General features: G+C 40.4%; 1 protein-coding gene across 6 annotated transcripts in view; it reads left to right on the top strand.

Moving 5' to 3' along the window:
* The window catches only part of abcd4 (ATP-binding cassette, sub-family D (ALD), member 4), a 68,543-nt gene that overhangs the window by 10,801 nt on the left and 32,679 nt on the right, over nucleotides 1–25,063 (top strand). For 5 of the 6 annotated variants that reach the window (XM_069916084.1, XM_069916083.1, XM_069916087.1 and 2 more), the window contains 2 exons: nucleotides 53–169; nucleotides 8,198–8,323. In XM_069916084.1, the coding sequence (XP_069772185.1) occupies nucleotides 53–169; nucleotides 8,198–8,323 (243 nt within the window). The remainder of the gene's footprint in view (nucleotides 1–52; nucleotides 170–8,197; nucleotides 8,324–25,063) is intronic. The other variant, XM_069916085.1, reaches the window with a different exon arrangement.

Raw genomic sequence — 25,063 nt, 5'->3', positions numbered from 1 at the left:
ATCTAGACCCCTTTGTTTCCTCTGTCTGAAACTGCTGGTATGTGGTTTACAGGGATCAGCGTATCAGTCAGGATGTGGAGCGGTTCTGCAGGGAAATGAGCACAATGGCCACCAACATCATCATTTCGCCATTCACCCTGAGTTATTACACTTACCAGTGTTTTTACAGGTAATGCACACCGGGGGCAGGAAGGGAGCAAATGAGGAGGTCTCAAATTTGCTCCTTTTGGAAGAGATATATTTGTCCAGTCTGAAACAGAACAAATGAATGATCTTGAGATGTCTCACTCAAGATGTGTTTAGCCTCATGGTCTTTCCCCCCCCCCCCCCCCCCCCCCCCCGGACTTGGGAGATATGGTTGGCATAGCATTTAGCGCAACACAATTACAGTGCCAGCCACCCAGGTTAGAATCTTGTGCTGTCTGTGAGTTTGTACATTCTTCCTGTGTTCACATGGGTTTCTTCCCATTTTCCAAAGACGCGTGGGGTCACATAAGTGAATTTGGAAGGCATGGGCTCGTGGACCAGAAGGCTTGTTACCATGCTATATCTCTAAATTACAATTTAATAAAATATATCCTATTTCCTGGGAGCTGTCTTCAATGGCAGTTGTCTCTTTGCAACCTTGATGTCGGGTTAAACTCACCATGAACTTCATGCTGCCATTAATGTGGCAAAGTTCCACCCCTTGTCTCAGATCCACCATTGATGGAACTTCCACCCATTTCTGTATAACTCTTTATTCCAACATATTCTTGGGGCTAGCCACTTTAAGTCACTCCTCTATCTCATTATCCAAAACTCCACTTGTCTTTGCTGTAACTCATTGACTCACATTTGCACATCACTGAATTTGGCACCTATATAAGCAAAGGCTTCTGCTTTTAAATACTCACCATGTTTCTAAATGCCTCTGCTATCTCTCCGCTGCCTTCCTCCATAGTCTCCCCATAACCCTCTGATATTAGCTCTTCTCTCATTGAGGCCTTACACTCTGGAATTTCCTCCTTAATCCTCTCCACTCACCTCTTTCTTGTTTTAATTTAAAAAAAAATTTCACACTGAACCATATCAATCAAAATATATACAAACATTTCCCTCTTAAATATACACAGTGGCATTTTCTCCCCTTTTTCCCCCCTACCTTCCCTCCCCCTTTCCCACTCCCCCTCCAAACCCATTAAACGTTCAACATATACAATACATTAAACCCATTAAACAATGTCATCACACAATGAAAATAAACAAGAAAAATGTGTCATCTACTTTTACACAGTGGGTCAGGTCATTTTGTCTTCTTCTCATTCTATCATTTTAGGGGGTGGAGGTCCGTGGTAGGCCCTCTCTGTTGTGTTCCATGTACAGTTCCCAAATTTCTTCAAATAATGTGACTTTATTTTTTAAATTATATGTTATTTTTTTTCCAATGGAATACATTTATTCATTTCCATGTACCATTGCTGTATTCTCAGGCTCTCTTCTGATTTCCAAGTTGACATTATACATTTTTTTGCAACAGCTAAGACTATCATAATAAATCTTTTTTGCGCTTCATCCAGTTTGAGGCCTAATTTTTTACTTATATTACTTAGAAGAAAGTTCTCTGGATTTTTTGGTATGTTGCTTTTTGTGATTTTATTTAATACCTGATTTAGATCTTCCCAAAACTTTACATACCCAAATTGCATGTACTGTTGTTCCCATTTCCTCCTTACAGCGAAAATATCTATCTGATAATGTTGGAACCCATTTTTTTAACTTGTGGGGCGTGATATATAACCTGTGTAACCAATTATACTGTATCATGTGTAACCTTGTGTTTATTATATTCTTCATAGTTCCAGAGCATAACTTTTCCCATATTTCATTTTTTATCTTTATGTTTTTCCCACTTTTGTTTGGGTTTATAGCTTATTTCATCATTTTCCTTCTCTTGCAGCTTGATGTACATGTTCGTATTAAATCTTTTTATTATCATTGTTTCTGTAATCACATATTCAAAGCTGCTTCCTTCTGGTAATCTCAGTCTGCTTCCAAATTTATCCTTTAAGTAGGCTTTCAGTCCTTTAAGTCGGCTTTCAGTTGATGGTATGCAAATATTGTACCATGAGTTATTTCATATTTGTACTTCATTTGTTCAAATGTTAATAAATTATTCCCCAAAAAACAATTTTCTATTCTTTTAATTCCTTTTATTTCCCATTCTCTAAAGAAAGGTTATCTATTGTAAAAGGGATTAGTTCATTTTGCATCATTAATAATTTTTGTAGTTGGTAATTTGTTTTTTTCCTTTCTATGTGAATCTTCTTCCATATATTGAGTAAATGATGCGGTACTGGTGAGCTTTTATATTGCATCAACTTTTCATCCCACTTATAAAAAGTATACCTTCTCCCCTATTTTATCTAGCTCTATCTTAGTCCAATCTGGTTTTTCCCTTGTCTGATAAAAATCTGATAACCTTAATTGTGCTGCTCCATAATAATTTTTAAAGTTTGAACTGCAAACCACCTTGTTTGTACCAATCTGTTAATTTATCTAACGCTCTCCTTGGTTTCCCCCCTTTCCATTAGAATTTCCTTATTATTCTCTTTCGTTCATTGAAGAATTTCTCTGTTAGGGTAATTGGTAAAGATTGAAATAAGTATTGTATCCTTGGGAAGACATTCATTTTAATGCAATTTACCCTCCCTATCAATGTTAGTGGTAATTCTTTCCAATGTTCTAAGTCTTCCTGTAATTTCTTCATTAATGGTTGATAATTTAATTTGTATAGGCTTAACTTTTTATCTAATCTAATACCTAGGTATTGGATTGCTTGTGTTTGCCATTTAAATGGTGATTCTTTTTTAAATTCTGTATAATCCGTATTACTCATTGGCATCGCTTCACTATTATTTGCGTTGATTTTGTATCCCGATATTTCTCCATATTCCTTCAATTTCTTATGTAGTTCTTTTATTGATATTTCTGGTTCTGTTAAGTATACTATGATGTCATCTGCAAATAAACTGATTTTATATTCCTTCTCCTTTATTTTTATCCATTTTATTTTATTTTCTGTTCTTATCATTCTGCCAATGGTTCTATTGCTAAAGCGAACAGTGAGGAAGATAGTGGACATCCCTGCCTAGTTGACCTACTTAATTTAAATTGGTTCAATACATATCCATTTACTGTTAACTTCGCCAATGGTCCATTATATAATGCTTTAATCCAATTAATATATTTTTCTGATAGGTTGAACCTCTGTAATACTTTGAATAAATAATTCCATTCTACCCTGTCGAAGGCTTTTTCTGCGTCTAAAGCAACAGCCACTGTTGGCTTCTTATTTCCTTGAACTGCATGAAATAAATTAATAAATTTACAGACATTATCCGCTGTTCATCTTTTCTTAATAAATCCAGTTTGATCTTGTTTTACTATTTTTGGTACACAGTTGGCCAATCTGTTTGCTAATAATTTTGCTATTATCTCATAATCTGAATTAAGTAGAGATATTGGTCTATATGATGTTGGTGTTAGTGGTTCCTTCCCCGTCTTTTGTATTATTGTAATTATTGCTGTCTTACATGAATCTGGCAAGTTTTTTTTTTAAACTTTATTTAAGATTTTATAACATGAATAAAATAGAGGATTACATTTAAAAAGAATAAAAGTAAGATAATAAAATTACAGTACCACATCGGTAAACTAAATAAACTAACCCCCCCCAATAATTATTACACAACATTAATAACCTATCTTAGAATTAGTCTAACCCCCCCCCAAAATAAAGAGTGAAGAGTTAATAAAGTGAACAATATTATATAATAAGAAAAAAAAGCCCACTTACAAAAAAAAGATAAAACATAACAAATAAAGATACTAACAAAAAAAAAGTTATCAATACTAAAATATCACACTTAAAAACATATTTAAAGCAAACTTAACCATATAACCACTTACAGCTCTGAACAGGCCAGTTTGGCCCTACTAGTAAATGCATATATTTAACAAACGGAGTCCACTTTAACCTATAAAAAGACATCTTATCCTGAATTGAAAAAGATATCCTTTCCATGGTCAAACAGAATTTCATCTCCAAATGCCACCTATCTAAAGTTAATATATTTCTGTCTTTCCAAGTAAGTGCTATACATTTCTTGGCCACAGCTAAAGCTAAATAGATAAAAGAAATCTTAAAATCTTTTAAACCTAAATCAATTAGTGATTGCATATTCCCTAATAAAAATATATCAGGATCTAATACAAGACAGATATTATATAAACTATTAAGTATAGATTGAATACCTTTCCAAAACTGTTGCAATCGATCACAAAGCCAGACAGTGTGCAAAAAAGTATTAGCCGTCTGGTCACAACGAAAACAGCAATCCAACTTACTAAGGCCAAACTTTTTTAGTTTCTCCGGTGTTAAATATAACTGATGTATAAAATTATAATTAATCATCGCTAATCTAGCATTAATCAATTTCCGAATACTATTCTGGCAAATTTCCATCCAGGCTTCTTCAGCTATTGTAAAAGCTAAATCTTTTTCCCATTTCAACTTATCTTTATCCCAATCTTTTTTACTTTCAGTTTCTTGTAAAATACAATACAAATCAGATATATATCCCTTTTGTGGTATTGAAAGTACATATTCCTCAAAATTAGAATCAGGCAGTAAGATCATATGACGACCACATATCTGTTTTACAAAAGATCTTAATTGATAATACACAAATATAGAATTTCCACTAATACCAAATTTCCTTTGTAATTCGTCAAAGGAACAAAAACAACCCTCAGAAAAACAATCAGATAAGTTTTTTATTCCCTTCCTTTCCCACTGTTTCAAGGTGATATTGGAGACTGTAAAAGGAACAAGTTGATCATTATATAATGGCAATCGTCCAGACCATTTATTTTTGAGGCCCAATTTGTTAAGTTTACTTGTCCATAGATTCAATAAATGCTTCAATATTGGTACATCATAAGTTCGTAATAAATTTTTATTCCATCGAAACAAAAACTCATGAGGAAATTTTTCTAAAATAACCGCCATTTCTACCTTTGCCCAACTGGGCGGATCATCCATATTCATTAATGCACTAAGAAATTTAAATTGAACTGCTTCATAATAATGCTGAAAATTCGGTAATCTTAAACCTCCAAATTGGAAATCCCACATCAACTTTCTCATCGCTACCCTCGGAAATTTTCCCTTCTATAAGAAGTCTCTAATTGCTTTATATAAGTCTTTTAAAAAAACTATCAGCAATTCAATTTTAGCTAAAAACTCTTCTATTTTGTCTTCTTTCCCCTCGTTCTCAGTTTGGTAAAATTGTTCATAAAATTCCTTAAAGTTCTCATTAATCTCCATTGGATTATATGTAATTTTTTTGCCCTTTTTCCTTGATGCCAATACAGTTCTTTTAGGTTGTTCTGTTTTAAGTTGTGTGTTTTTTCTCCTAGTTCATAATACTTTTGCTTTATTTTCATTATTATGTTCTTCTCCACCTTATACGTTTGTAATGTTTCGTATTTTATTTTTTTGTCCACCAATTCTCTTTTTGTTGTATCTTCCCTTGTTGCTAGTTTTTTTTCTGTACTTACTATTTCCCTTTCCAACTGTTCTCTTTCCCGATTGTTGTCCTTTTTCATCTTAGTTATGTAATCTATTATCTGCCCTCTAATGAAGGCTTTCATTGCATCCCATAATATAAATTTGTCTTTCACTAATTCCGTATTTATTTCAAAGTACATTTTAATTTGGCGTTCAATAAATTCTCTAAATTCCTGTCTTTTAAGTAGCATGGAGTTTAATCTCCATGTATATGTTCTTGGTGTGATGTCCTCCAGTTCTATTGCTAATAACAGGGGTGAATGATCAGATAGCAATCTAGCTTTATATTCAGTTTTCCTAACTCTCCATTGAATATTGGCCGACAACAAAAACATTTCAATCCTTGGGTATGTTTTATGCCTACTCGAATAATATGAGTATTCCTTCTCCCTTGGGTGCTGCCTCCTCCATATATCCATTAGTTTCATTTCCTGCATTGACTTAACCGTAAATTTGGCCACTTTATTCTTTTTGCTAGTCTTTTGTCCAGTTTTATCCAACATTGGATTCAAATTAAGATTAAAATCCCCTCCTATCAATATATTCCCCTGTGTATCTACAATCTTGAAAAAAATGTCTTGCATAAACTTTTGATTCTCTTCATTAGGTGCATATATATTGATCAAATTCCAGAATTCTAAATATATCTGACACTTTATCATTACATACCTCCCTGCTGGATTCATTATTTCCTCCTCTATTTTGATTGGTACATTTTTATTGATTAATATAGCTACACCTCTGGCTTTTGAATTATATGATGCTGCCGCTACGTGCCCTACCCAGTCTCTCCTTAATTTATTATGTTCCACTTCAGTTAGATGCGTTTCCTGCACAAATGCTATGTCTATTTTTTTCTTTTTTCAGGAAATTTAATAGCCTTTTTCGTTTAAATTGGTTATGTATTCCATTAATATTTATAGTCATATAGTTCAACATGGCCATCTTATATCCTGTTTACACCTCATTTCCGCTTCCTCACCACCACCTTCCCCTTTTTCCCCATTTTCATCTCTCAATGTATGACAACACTTTTGAACTCAATGCATGACAACACTTTTAAAACATAAAATACTTCAACAATTCTCACATCTAAAATTCCCTTAACCCCAAATGTCTCCCTCCTCTCTGAGTTGCCCCTTGTCCCTTGCCAGGCAACCACAACTCCCCTCTCCATTTGGATTGCGAACCCGCTCGCAAGCGTCAACTGATTTCGCAGTGACTGTTATTCTCTCCCACCCAACCCCCTCCAGAAAAGACTTTTATCTTCACATATAACAAAGCTCACCCTCTTCCCCCCTTACTTCCTTTCTTCTCTTTTCTTTCCCTTCTTTAGTTCTTGCTTATATATTATTTTTACATCTTTATGTGTAGTTTATCGTCGTTCTTGTTACATCTCTTCATCTCTCCTTCTGTCCTGCAGGCATTCTGCAAATTCTCGTGCTTTCTCCGGATCCGAGAACAGTCTGTTTTGCTCCCCTGGGATAAATATTTTAAGCACAGCTGGATATCTTAACATAAATTTATAGTCTTTTTTCCATAGGATCGATTTTGCTGTGTTAAACTCCTTCCTCTTCTTTAGGAGTTCAAATGTCTGGGTAAAAAAAATATTTTTTGACCCTTGTATTCCAATGGTTTTTTGTCTTCTCTAATTTTATTCCTTGCCCTCTCCAGTATATTTCCTCTTGTGTGTCTCAGGAATTGTACTAAAGGGGATCTTGGTTTTTGTTGTCTGTGGTTTCGGGGCCCTTTCTATTTCCATTCCTTCCTGTATTTCTGGCATTCCCAGGACCTTTGGGATCCATTCTTTTATAAATTCTTTTATATCTGTGCCTTCTTCATCTTCCTTTAGGCCCACTATCTTTATGTTGTTTCGCCTACTATAGTTTTCCATTATATCCATCTTCTGAGCTAACAACTCCTGTGACTCTTTAACTTTTTGTCACTTTCTTCCAATTTTCTTCTTAAGTCATTCACTTCCATTTCTACAGTAACCTCAGCCTGCTTCCCAATTTGTCCTTCAAGTAGGTTTTCAGTTTGTGGTATGCAAACGTTGTACCGTGAGTTATACCATATTTGCACTTCATTTGTTCAAAAGATAATATTTATTTCCCGAAAAACAATTTTCTATTCTTTTCTCTCCCATTCTCTAAAGGAAAGGTTATCTATTATGAAGGGGATTAGTTGATTTTGCGTCAATATTAATTTTGGTAAGATGTTCCTCCTTTAAGGGCAACATAGTTAACATAACAGTTAGTGACACGCTGTTACAGCAACATCAATCCAGCACTGTCTGCCAGGCGTTTGTACGTTCTCCCCATGTCTGTGTGGGTTTTCTCCAGGGGCTCCGATTTCCTCCCACCCTTCAAAACATACTGGGGCGTATGTCAATTGCGTGTTATTTTAATTGCATGGGCTCGTAGTCTGTATGGGCCTGTTACCGTACTATATATCCAAATAAAAGTAATCTTTCCTGATATCCTGTCTCAGTGAGTGGCTCTGTGTTTAAGTCACGTTATAAACGGAAGTGTTGTTTCCCAAGTTGCTACTTGTGTTGGTTTAAGTGCCTTGTGTCTTTTACAGAACAGGCTGGCTGGGACCCATCACCATCTTCATTTACTTCCTCATTGGATCATTGATCAACAAGATTCTGATGGGACCAATTATTCCAACTCTGGTCCAACAGGAAAAGCTGGAGGGAGACTTCAGGTGAGAATGGTATATCAGTTGACTTCCGCTGTGTATCTCAGTATTCATTTCAGCCCACGGATGTCAGTGAGGGAATGCTGCTGACTGGCATATTCCAGGCTGCAGGAGTACATGCTGAGGGACGCACTGAAGCTTGGCACAGCCTGGGGCTTTTTTCTCTGGAGCATAGAAGATTGAGGGGGAATTTGATGGAGGTGTTCAAGATTTTAAAAGGGACAGAGAGAGTCAACGTGGATAGGCTTTTTCAATTAAGAGTGGGGGATATTCAAACCAGAGGCCATGGTTTGAAATTGAAGGGGGAAAATTATAAGGGGAACATGAGGGGAAATTTCTTCACACAAAGGGTAGTTGGGATGTGGAATAAGCTTCCAGAGAAGGTGGTTGAAGCAGGAACGTTATTTACATTTAAGGAAAGACTGGATAATTACATGGAGAGGAGAGGATTGGAGGGGTATGGACCAGGTGCTGGTCAGTGGGACTAGGAGGGTGGGAATTTGTTCCGGCATGGACTAGTAGGGCCAAACTGGCCTGTTCTGTGCTGTATATGGTTAAGGGTACTGTAGGGAATTACCACAGCCTGTAGTCCTTCTATACTGGTCATTGAGGGGCTGAGACTGAGATAAACCCCCTCAAATATCAGAAGGGGGAGTGCCACAGTGGTGGCAATGGGGTACATTTATATTGTTACATATGTTCTATGTTCCTGTTAGCAAGGTTAGCAGGCAAAGGGAACCTTCATTTTCGAGGGATATTGGGAATGTGGTTCGGAAGATGTATAATAGGTATTGGCAACATGGAGCAAATTAGGTACTTGAGAAGTATAAAAAATGCAAGAAAAAATCAGGAAGGCAAAAAAAATATACGAGGTTGATTTTGCAGACAATGTGTAGGAAAATCCTAAGGGTTTCTATTAAGAAATAAAGGATAGCAAGATACAGAATTGGTCCCCTTCAAGATCAGAGTGGTCGGCTTTGTATGGGGCGAAAGAGATGGGGGAGATCTTAAATGTTTTTTTCATCAGTATTCACTCAGGAAACAGGCACAGAGTCATGGGAAGTGAGGAGAACAAGCAGTGAGGTCTTGGAACCTTTACAGACTAAAGAGGAGGAAGTGCTTGCTGTCTTAAAACAAATAAGGGTGGATAAATCCCCAGGGCCTGACAAGATATTCCCTCAGACTTTGAGGGAGGCTCATGTAGAAATTTCATGTGCTCTGGCAGAAATATTTAAAATGTTTTTAGCCATTGGTATGGTGCCAGAGGATTGGAGTTTTTTCCATTGTTTAAAAAAGGCTCCAAAAATAACCCTGGAAGTTATTGGCCGGTGGGCCAGACATCAGTAGTAGGTGTTCTAAGAGATCAGATATGCAATTATTTGGATGGACAGAAACCAATTAAGGATATTTAACATGGCTTTGTATGTGGTAGGTCATCTTTAACCAATCTTATGGAGTTTTTAGAGGTGGTTACCAGGAGAGTTGAAGGAAAGGCTGTGGATTTTATCTACATGGACTTTAGTAATGTACTTTGACAATGTCCCACATGGGTTAGTCAGGAAGGTTCAGATGCTAGGTATTAGTGAAGTAGTGAACTAGATTCAACAATTGCTGGACGGGAGAAGCCAGAGAGCAGTGGTAGATGATTTACAGACTGGAGGCATGTGACTAGTGGTGTGCCCCAGGGATCCGTGCTGGGACCATTGTTGTTTGTCATCAATATCAGTGATCTGGATGATAATGTGGTAAATTGGATCAGCAATTTTGCAGATAACACTAAGATTGGAGGTGTCGTGGACAGCGAAGAAAAGTTTTCAAAGCTTGTAGAGGGATCTGGACCAGCTGTAAAAATGGGCTGAAAAATGGCAGATGGAATTTAATGCAGACAAGTGCAAGGTTTTACACGGTAAATAATGAGGCACTGACGAGTGTGGTAGAACAGAGGGACCTGGGAATACAGGTAAATAATTCCCTGAAAGTGATGTCACATGTGAAAGGGGAAAGAGAGCATATTGGCCTTCATAAATCAAAGTATTGAGTATAGGAGTATAAGACATTGGTGAGACCAAATTTGAAGTATTGTGTGCAGATTTAGTCACCTAACTACAGGAAAGATATCGATAAGATAGAAAGAGTGCAGAGAAGATTTACTTGGAACTGAGTTACAGGGAAAGGTTAAGCAGGTTAGGACTTTGTTCCCTGGAGCATAGAAGAATGAGGGGAGATTTGATAGTGGGATTTGAAATTATAATGGGGATAGACAGAATAAATGTAGATAGGCTTTTTTCACCGAGGGTAGGTGAAATACAAACCAGAGGACATGGGTTAAGAGTGAAAGAGGAAAAGTTTAGGGGGGATGTGAGGGGGGAACTTCTTCACACAGAGAGTGGTGGGGTGTGGAATGAGCTGCCAGGTGAAGTAGTGAATGTGGGCTAAATTTTAACATACAAGAAGAATTTGGACAGGTACATGGATGGGAGAGGTATGGAGGGGTATGGACTGGATGAAGGTCAATGGGACCAGGCAAAAAAATGGTTCAGTACAGACAAAAGAGCTGAAAGGGTCTGTTTCTCTGCTGCAGTGTTCTATCGTTCTAACCATATAACCACTTACAGCACAGAACAGGCCAGTTCGGGCCTACTAGTCCATGCCGGAGAAAATCCCCACCCTCCTCGTCCCACTGACCAGCACCCGGTCCATACCCCTCCAGTCCTCTCCTCTCCATGTAAATATAACCATATAACCACTTACAGCACAGAACAGGCCAGTTCGGGCCTACTAGTCCATGCGGTAACAAATCCCCACCCTCATGGTCCCACTGACCAGCACCCGGTCCATACCCCTCCAGTCCTCTCCTCTCCATGTAAATATAACCATATAACCACTTACAGCACAGAACAGGCCAGTTCGGGCCTACAAGTCCATGCCGGAGCAAATCCCCACCCTCCTCGTCCCACTGACCAGCACCCGGTCCATACCCCTCCAGTCCTCTCCTCTCCATGTAAATATAACCATATAACCACTTAAAGCACAGAACAGGCCAGTTCGGCCCTACTAGTCCATGCCGTAACAAATCCCCACCCTCCTAGTCCCACTGACCAGCACCCGGTCCATACCCCTCCAGTCCTCACCTATCCATGTAAATATAACCATATAACCACTTAAAGCACAGAACAGGCCAGTTCGGCCCTACTAGTCCATGCCGGAGCAAATCCCCACCTTCCTCGTCCCACTGACCAGCACCCGGTCCATACCCCTCCAGTCCTCTCCTCTCCATGTAAATATAACCATATAACCACTTACAGCACAGAACAGGCCAGTTCGGCCCTACTAGTCCATGCCGTAACAAATCCCCACCCTCCTAGTTTCACTGACCAGCACCCGGTCCAAAGCCCTCCACTCCTCTCCTCTCCATGTAAATATAACCATATAACCACTTACAGCACAGAACAGGCCAGTTCGGCCCTACTAGTCCATGCCGTAACAAATTCCCACCCTCCTAGTCCCACTGACCAGCACCCGGTCCATACCCCTCCAGTCCTCTCCTCTCCATGTAAATATAACCATATAACCGCTTACAGCACAGAACAGGCCAGTTCGGCCCTACTAGTCCATGCCGGAGAAAATACCCACCCTCCTCGTCCCACTGACCAGCACCCGGTCCATAACCCTCCAGTCCTCTCCTCTCCATGTAAATATAACCATATAACCGCTTACAGCACAGAACAGGCCAGTTCGGCCCTACTAGTCCATGCCGGAGCAAATCCCCACCCTCCTCGTCCCACTGACCAGCACCCGGTCCATACCCCTCCAGTCCTCTCCTCTCCATGTAAATATAACCATATAACCACTTACAGCACAGAACAGGCCAGTTCGGGCCTACTAGTCCATGCCGGAGCAAATCCCCACCCTCCTCGTCCCACTGACCAGCACCCGGTCCATACCCCTCCAGTCCTCTCCTCTCCATGTAAATATAACCATATAACCGCTTACAGCACAGAACAGGCCAGTTCGGCCCTACTAGTCCATGCCGGAGAAAATACCCACCCTCCTCGTCCCACTGACCAGCACCCGGTCCATAACCCTCCAGTCCTCTCCTCTCCATGTAAATATAACCATATAACCGCTTACAGCACAGAACAGGCCAGTTCGGCCCTACTAGTCCATGCCGGAGCAAATCCCCACCCTCCTCGTCCCACTGACCAGCACCCGGTCCATACCCCTCCAGTCCTCTCCTCTCCATGTAAATATAACCATATAACCACTTACAGCACAGAACAGGCCAGTTCGGGCCTACTAGTCCATGCGGTAACAAATCCCCACCCTCATCGTCCCACTGACCAGCACCCGGTCCATACCCCTCCAGTCCTCTCCTCTCCATGTAAATATAACCATATAACCACTTACAGCACAGAACAGGCCAGTTCGGGCCTACTAGTCCATGCCGGAGCAAATCCCCACCCTCCTCGTCCCACTGACCAGCACCCGGTCCATACCCCTCCAGTCCTCTCCTCTCCATGTAAATATAACCATATAACCACTTACAACACAGAACAGGCCAGTTTGGGCCTACTAGTCCATGCCGTAGCAAATCCCCACCCTCCTAGTCCCACTGACCAGCACCCGGTCCATACCCCTCCAGTCCTCTCCTCTCCATGTTAATATAACCATATAACCACTTACAGCACAGAATAGGCCAGTTCGGCCCTACTAGTCCATGCTGGAGCAAATCCCCACCCTCCTAGTCCCACTGACCAGCACCCGGTCCATACCCCTCCAGTCCTCTCCTCTCCATGTAAATATAACCATATAACCACTTACAACACAGAACAGGCCAGTTCGGCCCTACTAGTCCATGCTGGAGCAAATCCCCACCCTCCTAGTCCCACTGACCAGCACCCGGTCCATACCCCTCCAGTCCTCTCCTCTCCATGTAAATATAACCATATAACCACTTACAACACAGAACAGGCCAGTTTGGGCCTACTAGTCCATGCCGTAGCAAATCCCCACCCTCCTAGTCCCACTGACCAGCACCCGGTCCATACCCCTCCAGTCCTCTCCTCTCCATGTTAATATAACCATATAACCACTTACAACACAGAATAGGCCAGTTCGGCCCTACTAGTCCATGCTGGAGCAAATCCCCACCCTCCTCGTCCCACTGACCAGCACCCGGTCCATACCCCTCCAGTCCTCTCCTCTCCATGTTAATATAACCATATAACCACTTACAACACAGAATAGGCCAGTTCGGCCCTACTAGTCCATGCCGTAGCAAATCCCCACCCTCCTAGTCCCACTGACCAGCACCCGGTCCATACCCCTCCAGTCCTCTCCTCTCCATGTAAATATAACCATATAACCACTTACAGCACAGAACAGGCCAGTTCGGCCCTACTAGTCCATGCCGGAGCAAATCCCCTCCCTCCTAGTCCCACTGACCAGCACCCGGTCCATACCCCTCCAATCCTCTCCTCTCCATGTAAATATAACCATACAACCGCTTACAGCACAGAACAGGCCAGTTCGGCCCTACTAGTCCATGCCGGAGCAAATCCCCTCCCTCCTAGTCCCACTGACCAGCACCTGGTCCATACCCCTCCAGTCCTCACCTCTCCATGTAAATATAACCATACAACCACTTACAGCAAGAACAGGCCAGTTCGGCCCTACTAGTCCATTCCGGAGCAAATCCCCTCCCTCCTAGTCCCACTGACCAGCACCTGGTCCATACCCCTCCAGTCCTCACCTCTCCATGTAAATATAACCATACAACCACTTACATCACAGAACAGGCCAGTTCGGGCCTACTAGTCCATTCCGGAGCAAATCCCCACCCTCCTAGTCCCACTGACCAGCTCCCGGTCCATACCCCTCCAGTCCTCTCCTCTCCATGTAAATATAACCATATAACCACTTACATCACAGAACAGGCCAGTTCGGGCCTACTAGTCCATGCCGGAGCAAATCCCCTCCCTCCTAGTCCCACTGACCAGCACCCGGTCCATACCCCTCCAGTCCTCTCCTCTCCATGTAAATAGAACCATATAACCACTTAAAGCACAGAACAGGCCAGTTTGGGCCTACTAGTCCATGCCGTAACAAATCCCCACCCTCCTAGTCCCACTGACCAGCACCCGGTCCATACCCCTCCAGTCCTCTCGTCTCCATGTAAATATAACCATATAACCGCTTACAGCACAGAACAGGCCAGTTCGGCCCTACTAGTCCATGCGGTAACAAATCCCCGCCCTCCTAGTCCCACTGACCAGCACCCGGTCCATACCCCTCCAGTCCTCTCCACTCCATGTAAATATAACCATATAACCACTTACAGCACAGAACAGGCCAGTTCGGCCCTACTAGTCCATGCTGGAGCAAATCCCCACCCTCCTAGTCCCACTGACCAGCACCCGGTCCATACCCCTCCAGTCCTCTCCTCTCCATGTAAATATAACTATATAACCACTTACAACACAGAACAGGCCAGTTCGGCCCTACTAGTCCATGCTGGAGCAAATCCCCACCCTCCTAGTCCCACTGACCAGCACCCGGTCCATACCCCTCCAGTCCTCTCCTCTCCATGTAAATATAACCATATAACCACTTACAACACAGAACAGGCCAGTTTGGGCCTACTAGTCCATGCCGTAGCAAATCCCCACCCTCCTAGTCCCACTGACCAGCACCCGGTCCATACCCCTCCAGTCCTCTCCTCTCCATGTAAATATAACCATATAACCACTTACAGCACAGAACAGGCCAGTTCGGCCCTACTAGTCCATGCGGTAACAAATCCCCACCCTCCTAGTCCCACTGACCAGCACCCGGTCCATACCCCTGCAGTCCTCTCCTCTCCATGTAAATATAACCATATAACCAATAACAGCACAGAACAGGCCAGTTCGGCCCTACTAGTCCATGCCGTAGCAAATCCCCACCCTCCTAGTCCCACTGACCAGCACCCGGTCCATACCCCTCCAGTCCTCTCCTCTCTTTTTTTTTTTTTTAAATTTTTTATTTTTCACACCATAAATCACAATAGCCATGATATACACTTTTTCTTTTCCACACATTTACAGTGACTTTTTCTCCCTCCCCCCTCCCTCCTCCCAAGCCACCCCCCCACCCCCCCCCTCTCATCCATTTTAAGTATACAATCTAGGTTGCATTAATTCAGTTAGACAATGTTGTCATTCAACAAAAATACACCAGAAATTCTACTGAGTTCATTCTTTTCTTTTCTTCTCCTTCCATCAACTTAGGTAATGTTTGTTCCCGGTAGGTTTTCGCTATTGTATTTAATGTAAGGCTCCCATACTTGTTCGAATATTTCAATATTATTTCTTAAACTATATGTTATTTTTTCTAATGGAATACATTTATTCATTTCTATATACCATTGTTGTATTTTCAAATTATCTTCCAATTTCCAGGTTGACATAATACATTTTTTTGCTACGGCTAGGGCTATCTTGACAAATCTTTTTTGTGCATCTTCCAAGTCAATTCCAAATTCTTTATTTTTTATGTTACTTAGGAGAAAGATCTCTGGATTCTTTGGTATATTGTTTTCTGTTATTTTATTTAATATCTGATTGAGATCATCCCAAAATTTTTCTACTCTCTCACATGTCCAGATTGCATGAATTGTTGTTCCCCTATCTTTTTTACATCGAAAACATCTATCAGATACTGTTGGATCCCATTTATTTAACTTTTGCGGTGTAATGTATAGTCTGTGTAACCAATTATATTGTATCATACGCAGCCTCGTATTTATTGTATTTCTCATCGTTCCAGAGCTTAACTTCTCCCATGTTTCCTTTTTTATCTTTATATTTAAATCTTGTTCCCATTTTTGTTTAGTTTTACCATTTGTTTCCTCATTTTCCTTTTCTTGCAGTTTAATATACATATTTTTTATAAATCTTTTGATTAACATTGTATCTGTAATCACATATTCGAGGTTACTTCCCTCTGGTAAACTCAAGTTGCTTCCTAATTTATCTTTCAAGTAGGATCTCAGTTGGTAATATGCCAGCGCTGTATCTCCAGTTATATTGTACTTATCTCTCATTTGTTCAAAGGATAAGAATCTACTTCCTGAAAAACAATTTTCTATTCTTTTAATCCCTTTTTTTTCCCATTTTCTAAAGGCAAGGTTGTCTATTGTAAAAGGGAGTAGCTTATTTTGCGTCAATATTAGTTTTGGTATTTGGTAATTTATTTTATTTCTTTCTACATGAATCTTCTTCCATATATTGAGGAGATGGTGTAATACTGGAGAAGTTCTATGTTGTACCAATTTTTCGTCCCATTTATATAATATGTGTTCAGGTATCTTTTCCCCTATTTTATCTAATTCTAGTCTCGTCCAGTCTGGTTTTTCCCTTGTTTGGTAAAAATCTGATAGGTACCTTAATTGTGCGGCTCTATAATAATTTTTGAAGTTTGGCAATTGTAAGCCTCCTTGTTTATACCATTCTGTTAATTTATCTAGTGCTATCCTCGGTTTCCCCCCTCTCCATAAAAATCTCCTTATTATTTTCTTTAACTCTTTGAAGAATTTTTCTGTCAGTTGTATTGGCAATGCCTGAAATAAGTATAGTATCCTTGGAAAAATGTTCATTTTAATACAGTTTATCCTTCCTATCAGTGTTAGTGGTAGCTTTTTCCAATGCTCTAAATCGTCCTGTAATTTTTTCATTAGTGGATTGTAATTGAGTTTATATAATTGGCCTAGATTTTTGTTTATTTGCACACCTAGGTATCTTATTGCCTGCGTTTGCCATCTGAATGGGGATTCCTCCTTAAATTTTGAGAAATCCGCGTTATTCATAGGCATTGCTTCACTTTTATTTACGTTTATCTTGTATCCCGACACTTCTCCATATTCCTTCAATTTCTTATATAGTTCTTTTATTGATAGTTCTGGTTCTGTTAAGTACACTATCACATCATCCGCAAACAGACTGATTTTATATTCCCTGTCTTTTATTTTTATTCCTTTTATATTATTTTCTCTTCTTATCGATTCTGCTAGTGGTTCTATAGCTAGCGCAAACAATAATGGTGATAGTGGGCATCCCTGCCGCGTTGACCTGCTTAAGTTAAATTGCTTTGATACATGTCCATTTACTGTCACTTTCGCTAACGGTCCCTTATATAATGCTTTAATCCAATTAATATACTTCTCCGGTAAACTGAATTTTTGCAATACTTTGAACAAGTAATTCCATTCTACTCTGTCGAAGGCCTTCTCTGCGTCTAAAGCAACTGCTACTGCCGGTGCTTTATTTCCTTCTACTGCATGAATTAAGTTAATAAATTTACAAATATTGTCTGTTGTGCGTCTTTTTTTGATAAATCCAGTTTGGTCTAAATTTACCATTTTCGGTACCTGTTCTGCTAATCTGTTCGCTACTAGTTTAGCTATTATCTTATAATCTGTGTTTAGCAGAGATATTGGTCTATATGACGCTGGTGAGAGTGGATCTTTCCCTTGTTTTAGTATCACTGTAATTATTGCTGTTTTACATGAATCTGGTAAGTTTTGTGTCTCATCAATCTGGTTGATTACATCCAGGAGGGGCGGTATTATTAGGTCTTTAAATGTTTTGTAGAATTCTATTGGGAGTCCATCCTCTCCTGGTGTCTTATTATTTGGTAAATTTTTTATTATCTCTTGTATTTCTACTGTTCCAAATGGTTCTGTTAATTTATTTTGTTCCTCTATTTGTAGTTTTGGTAGTTCAATTTTAGTCAAAAATTCATCTATTTTCCCTTCTTTCCCTTCGTTTTCGGTTCGGTATAATTGTTCATAGAATTCTCTGAAGTTTTCCTTAATTTCTTTTGGATTATATGTAATTTGTTTGTCTTTTTTCCTTGTTGCCAATACCATTTTCTTAGTTTGCTCTGTCTTAAGCTGCCATGCTAAGATTTTGTGTGTTTTTTCACCTAGTTCATAATATTTCTGTTTTGTCTTCATTATATTCTTCTCCACCTTATATGTTTGTAATGTTTCATATTTTATTTTTTTATCCGCCAATTCTCTTCTTTTGGTTGTATCTTCCTTTATTGCTAATTTTTTTTCTATGTTTATTATTTCCCTTTCCAACTGCTCTGTTTCCTGGTTATAGTCCTTCTTCATCTTGGTTGCATAACTTATTATTTGCCCTCTAATGAATGCTTTCATTGCGTCCCATAGTATAAACTTATCTTCCACTGATTCCGTATTTACTTCAAAGTACATTTTTAATTGTTTTTCAATAAATTCTCTAAAATCCTGTCTTTTAAGTAGCATGGGGTTTAATCTCCATCTATACATTCTTGGAGGGATGTCCTCTAGCTCTATTGCCAATAACAGGGGTGAGTGGTCCGATAATAGTCTAGCTTTATATTCCGTTTTCCTAACTCTCCCTTGAATGTGGGCTGATAACAGGAATAGGTCTATCCTTGAGTATGTTTTATGTCTAGTCGAGTAGTATGAGTATTCCTTTTCTTTTGGGTTTTGTTTCCTCCATATGTCCACAAGTTTCATTTCTTGCATTGATTTAATTATAAATTTGGTTACTTTGTTCTTCCTGTTAATTTTTTTCCCCGTTTTATCCATATTTGGATCCAAATTCAGATTGAAATCCCCTCCTATTAGTATGTTCCCTTGCGTATTAGCTACCTTCAAAAAGATATCTTGCATAAACTTTTGATCTTCTTCGTTAGGTGAATATATATTAAGTAGATTCCAAAGCTCTGAATATATCTGACATTTTATCATAACATATCTCCCTGCTGGATCTATTATTTCCTCTTCTATTTTAAATGGCACATTTTTGCTAATTAATATAGCCACTCCACTTGCTTTTGAATTATACGATGCTGCTGTTACATGTCCTACCCAATCTCTCTTTAATTTCTTGTGCTCCAATTCAGTTAAGTGTGTTTCTTGGACAAATGCTATATCTATTTTTTCCTTTTTCAGTAAATTTAGTAGTTTCTTCCTTTTAATTTGGTTATGTATTCCATTAATATTTAGAGTCATATAGTTCAGCGTAGCCATTTTATATTTTGTTTATCTTCTCTTTCCGTTTTTCCATCATTACCTTTCCTCCTTTTCCATTTCTGTTTTCTTATTTTCAACTCTTTACCAGACAACATTCCTACAACATCCAACATTTTCCTTATTCTCCTATTTCTATCTTCTTTATCCCCAGTCTCCCCTTCCCCTCCTGAGTTGCCCTTTATCCCTTGTCGGACAACCACATCTCCCCTCTCCATTTGGATTTGCGAATCCACTCGCAAGCGTCAACTGATTTTGCAGTGACCGCTCTTTTCCCCCACCCAGCCCCCCCCAGAAAAGATTTCGCTTTTTATATGTCACAAAGGTCACTCTTTTAATTCCCTCCTTATTCTCTCTATTCCATTACCTTCTCTTATTAATTCTTGTCTATACTCTCTATGTTTTCCTCTAATTACAGATACTTTCACATTTGCCCATTGTCTCTATTCACTCTTATACCTCTTTACCCGCATACATATCAATCGTGGTCATTTTTACCCTCCTTACCCTTCTTCATCCCTCAGTCTATTTTTGTCTTTACCCACATACATATCAATCGTGATAATTTTTGCTCTCATTACCCGTCTTCATCCCTCAGTCTATTTTTGTAATTGTTCTGCAAATTTTTGTGCTTCTTCTGGATCCGAGAATAGTCTGTTTTGTTGTCCTGGAATAAATATTTTCAATACCGCAGGATGCTTCAGTGTAAATTTATATCCTTTCTTCCATAAAATCGCTTTTGCTGTATTGAACTCTTTTCTCTTCTTTAGGAGTTCAAAGCTTATATCTGGATAAATGAAGATTATTTGCCCTTTATACTCCAGTGGTTTGTTGCCCTCTCTTACTTTTTCCATTGTCTTCTCCAGTACCTTTTCTCTTGTAGTATATCTTAGGAATTTTACTACAATAGATCTTGGTTTTTGTTGTGGTTGTGGTTTAGGGGCCAATGCTCTATGTGCCCTTTCTATTTCCATTTCTTGCTGTAGTTCTGGACATCCTAGGGCCTTAGGGATCCATTCTTTTATAAACTCCCTCATATTCTTGCCTTCTTCATCTTCCTTAAGGCCCACTATCTTTATGTTATTTCTTCTGTTATAATTTTCCATTATATCTATTTTTTGGGCTAGTAATTCTTGTGTCTCTTTAGTTTTTTTATTAGATTCCTCCAATTTCTTTTTTAAGTCTTCTACCTCCATTTCTGCTGCTACTGCCCGTTCTTCCATCTTGTCCATTTTTTTCCCCATTTCTGTTAAGGTCATATCCATTTTATTTATTTTCTCTTCTGTGTTGTTTATTCTTCTTCTTAAATCATTGAATTCCTGTGTTTGCCATTCTTTAAATGACTCCATGTATCCTCTAACAAGAGCAAGTATATCCTTTACCTTGCCTTTCCCTTTATCTATTTCACTGTACTCTTCCTCTTCTTCTTCCTCTGGGTTGACCATCTGTTGTTTCTTTGCTGCCCTTTCCTCCTCTTCTTTCTTGTTTCCATTGTCTTCTGTGGTCTCTTCTTGCTGCAGGTGTTCTGCAGCTGTCGTTGCCGGCTGTGGAGATCGACTCCCCAGCTGGTCCCCCCTCCCGTCGGTGTGTTTTTTTGCATGCGCGGTTGCGCACTTTTACTCGGCTCTGTGAGCCATTGTTGTAGTTCTTTTTCTACCGACCTGAGGTAGTGGGGCCCTCTCTCCACAGCGGGCCTCTTCGGACAGGTAAGGCCTTCACCTTTTTCCTCCGTTGTCTTCTCTTCCTCTCTTCTTTCCGTTGATTTTGATTTTTCTCCTTTTGTCTCCATCTTCTTTCCACCTTTATGCTCACTTTTCTTTAACTTGTATTTCTGTGCCTTTGTATTTTCTCTTGTTTTTCCCGACTTTTCTGGAGAGGGCTGGTGTTCACCGTCCGGCCACTACTCCATCACGTGACTCCTCCCAGTCCTCTCCTCTCCATGTAAATATAACCATATAACCACTTACAGCACAGAACAGGCCAGTTTGGGCCTACTAGTCCATGCCGTAGCAAATCCCCACCCTCCTCGTCCCACTGACCAGCACCCGGTCCATACCCCTCCAGTCCTCTCCTCTCCATGTAAATATAACCATATAACCACTTACAGCACAGAACAGGCCAGTTCGGCCTTACCAGTCCATGCCGTAACAAATCCCCACGCTCCTCGTCCCACTGACCAGCACCCAGTCCATACCCCTCCAGTCCTCTCCTCTCCATGTAAATATAACCATATAACCACTTACAGCACAGAACAGGCCAGTTTGGGCCTACTAGTCCATGCCGTAGCAAATCCCCACCCTCCTAGTCCCACTGACCAGCACCCGGTCCATGCCCCTCCAGTCCTCTCCTCTCCATGTAAATATAACCATATAACCACTTACAGCACAGAACAGGCCAGTTTGGGCCTACTAGTCCATGCCGGAGCAAATCCCCACCCTCCTAGTCCCACTGACCAGCACCCGGTCCATACCCCTCCAGTCCTCTCCTCTCCATGTAAATATAACCATATAACCACTTACAGCACAGAACAGGCCAGTTTGGGCCTACTAGTCCATGCCGTAGCAAATCCCCACCCTCCTAGTCCCACTGACCAGCACCCGGTCCATACCCCTCCAGGCCTCTCCTCTCCATGTAAATATAACCATATAACCACTTACAGCACAGAACAGGCCAGTTCGGCCCTACTAGTCCATGCCGTAACAAATCCCCACCCTCCTAGTCCCACTGACCAGCACCCGGTCCATACCCCTCCAGTCCTCTCCTCTCCATGTAAATATAACCATATAACCACTTACAGCACAGAACAGGCCAGTTCGGCCCTACTTGTCCATGCCGTAGCAAATCCCCACCCTCCTAGTCCCACTGACCAGCACCCGGTCCATACCCCTCCAGTCCTCTCCTATCCATGTAACTATCCAGTCTTTCCTTAAATGTAACCAATGATCCCACCTCCACCATGTCTGCCGGAAGCTCATTCCACATCCCTACCACCCTTTGCGTAATGAAATTTCCCCTCATGTTCCCCTTATAATTTTCCCCCTTCAATCTTAAACCATGTCCTCTAGTTTGAATCTTCCCCCACTCTTAATTGAAAAAACCTATCCACATTTACTCTGTCTGTCCCTTTTAAAATCTTAAACACCTCTATCGACCCCCCTCAATCTTCTACGCTCCAGAGAAAAAATCCCTAGTCTGCACTGTAAGAAATATCTGCACTTTCCCTTTAACTCAAACCTTGAAATCCTGTCAACATTCTCGTGAACCTTCTCTGCACTCTCTCTATTTTGTTTATATCTTTCCTATAATTTGGTGACCAAAACTGTACACGGTACTCCAAATTTGGCCTCACCAATGCCTTGTACAATTTCATCATAACCTCCCTACTCTTGAATTCAACACTTCGATTTCTGAAGGCCAACATTCCAAATGCCTTCTTCACCACACCATCTACCTGAGTATCAGCCTTGAGGTTACTATTTACCATCACTCCTAAATCCCTTTGTTGCTCTGCACATCTCAATAGCCTACCATTTAATGCATATGAGCTATTTAGATTTGCCTTTCCAAAATGTAACACCTCACACTTATCTGTATTAAATTCCATCAACCATTTCTCAGCCCACACCTCCAGCCCTCCTCAATCACCTTTTAATCTATGGTAATCTTCCTCACTGTCCACACCACCAATCTTTGTATCATCCGCAAACTTGCTTATCCAGTTCTCCACCCCTACTTCCAGATCGTTAATATATATAACAAACAATAGTGGACCCAGGACCGATCCCTGAGGAACTCCACTAGTCACCGGCCTCCAATTGGACAAACAATTTTCTACCACTACACTCTGACACCTCCCATCCAACCATTGCTGAATCCATTTCACTACCTCCTCATTTATACCTAACCCCTCCACCTTTTTTCCTAACCTCCTGTGGGGAACTTTGTCAAAAGCTTTACTAAAGTCTAAATAGACAACATCCACAGCTTTCCCTTCATCAACCTTTTTTGTAACCCCCTCGAAAAACTCAATCAGGTTTGTCAAGCATGATCTACCCCTGACAAAACCATGCTGATTACTCCCTATCAATCCCTGTACCTCCAAATATTTGTAAATACCATTCCTCAGAACACTTTCCATCAACTTGCCCACCACAGACGTCAGACTCACAGGCCTATAATTCTCAGGTTTACATTTGGACCCTTTCTTAACCTGCGGAACCACATGCGCGACCCTCCAATCCTTTGGCACTATCCCTGTGGCCAGTGACATCCTAAATATCTCTGTTAATGGCCCCACTATCTGTCCACAAGCCTCCCTGAGTGTCCTTGGGAATATTTTGTCCGGTCCCGGAGATTCATCCACCTTTATCTTTTTCAACACAGCCATCACTACCTCCTCAGTTATATGCTTCATGACCTCCCCACTATTTTTCTTTACTTCAACTGGTTCAATATTTTTTTCCCTAGTGAATACCGAGGCAAAGAAATCATTCAAAATTTCCCCCATTTCCTCTGACTTCTCACTCAGCCTACCCTCACTATCTACAAGGGGTCCAATTGTATCCCTCACTAATCTTTTACTTTTAATGTACCTATAGAAACCCTTTGGATTTATTTTTACTCTGTCTGCCAAAACCTCTTCGTGCCTTTTCTTGGCCTTTCTAATTTCTTTCTTAAGATTCCTTCTACACTCCTTATAGTCCTCCTTCAAACTCTCAGCTCCCTGCTCTTTCTACCTCTTGTACACCTCCCTTTTTCTCCTAACCAAATTTTCAATATTCCTCAAAAACCAAGCCTCCCTATGACTTCCAGCCTTTCCTTTGATCCTCACTGGGACATATCTACTGTGTACCCTCAAAATTTCTTTTTTGAATATGCTCCATTTTTCATTTACATCCTTACCTGAAAATATCCTGTCCCACTCAATACTCCCCAAATCCCTTCTTATTCCTTCGAAATTTGCTCTTCTCCAATCCAGAACCATAACTTTAGGCCCCTCCTTGCTCTTCCCTAAAACTACCCTAAAACTAACAGAGTTATGATCACTAGACCCAATTTGTTCTCCAACATTAATGTCCGATGCCTGACCTAGCTCATTCCCTAACAGGAGATCCAGTATTACACCGTCCCGAGTCGGTTCTTCTACTAATTGATTTAGAAAATAATCTTGAACACATTTAACGAACTCTAGCCCATCCAGCCCTCTAACTGTATGGGTATCCCAATCAATGTGAGGGAAGTTAAAATCTCCCATGATCACTACCTTATGATTCTCACACATATACGTTATCTCCCTACAAATTTGTTCCTCTAATTTTCTTGGCCCCTTTGGTGGTCTGTAATACACCCCTATGAGCACCCTCATGCCTCCTTCACCCCTCAATTCCACCCAAACAGCCTCACTGGACGATCCCTCCAGACCATCCTATGATATGAATGTAGGGACAGCACACTAAGGATGCAAAGAGACTTTGAACGTTTTTCTACTTTGGTTAAAAAAATTTGTTGTGAATAAAATTGTGGAAAAAAAAAGTATCTCCATAATCAAAATACTTTAAATGTAGACATACAGCATGATAACAGGCTCTACCGCGAAATAACCCAATTAAAGGACTTGCCCTTTAATTTGCCTCCGAGTCAGCGACTTAACCCATCATTCTGGTCAGAAATAGAAATGTGATCGA

Source organism: Narcine bancroftii, chromosome 2 (assembly GCF_036971445.1).
Source record: "Narcine bancroftii isolate sNarBan1 chromosome 2, sNarBan1.hap1, whole genome shotgun sequence".
Lineage (NCBI taxonomy): Eukaryota > Metazoa > Chordata > Chondrichthyes > Torpediniformes > Narcinidae > Narcine > Narcine bancroftii.
The sequence above is the reverse complement of the archived record's forward strand: the minus strand, read 5'-3'. Positions and strand labels throughout refer to the sequence as shown.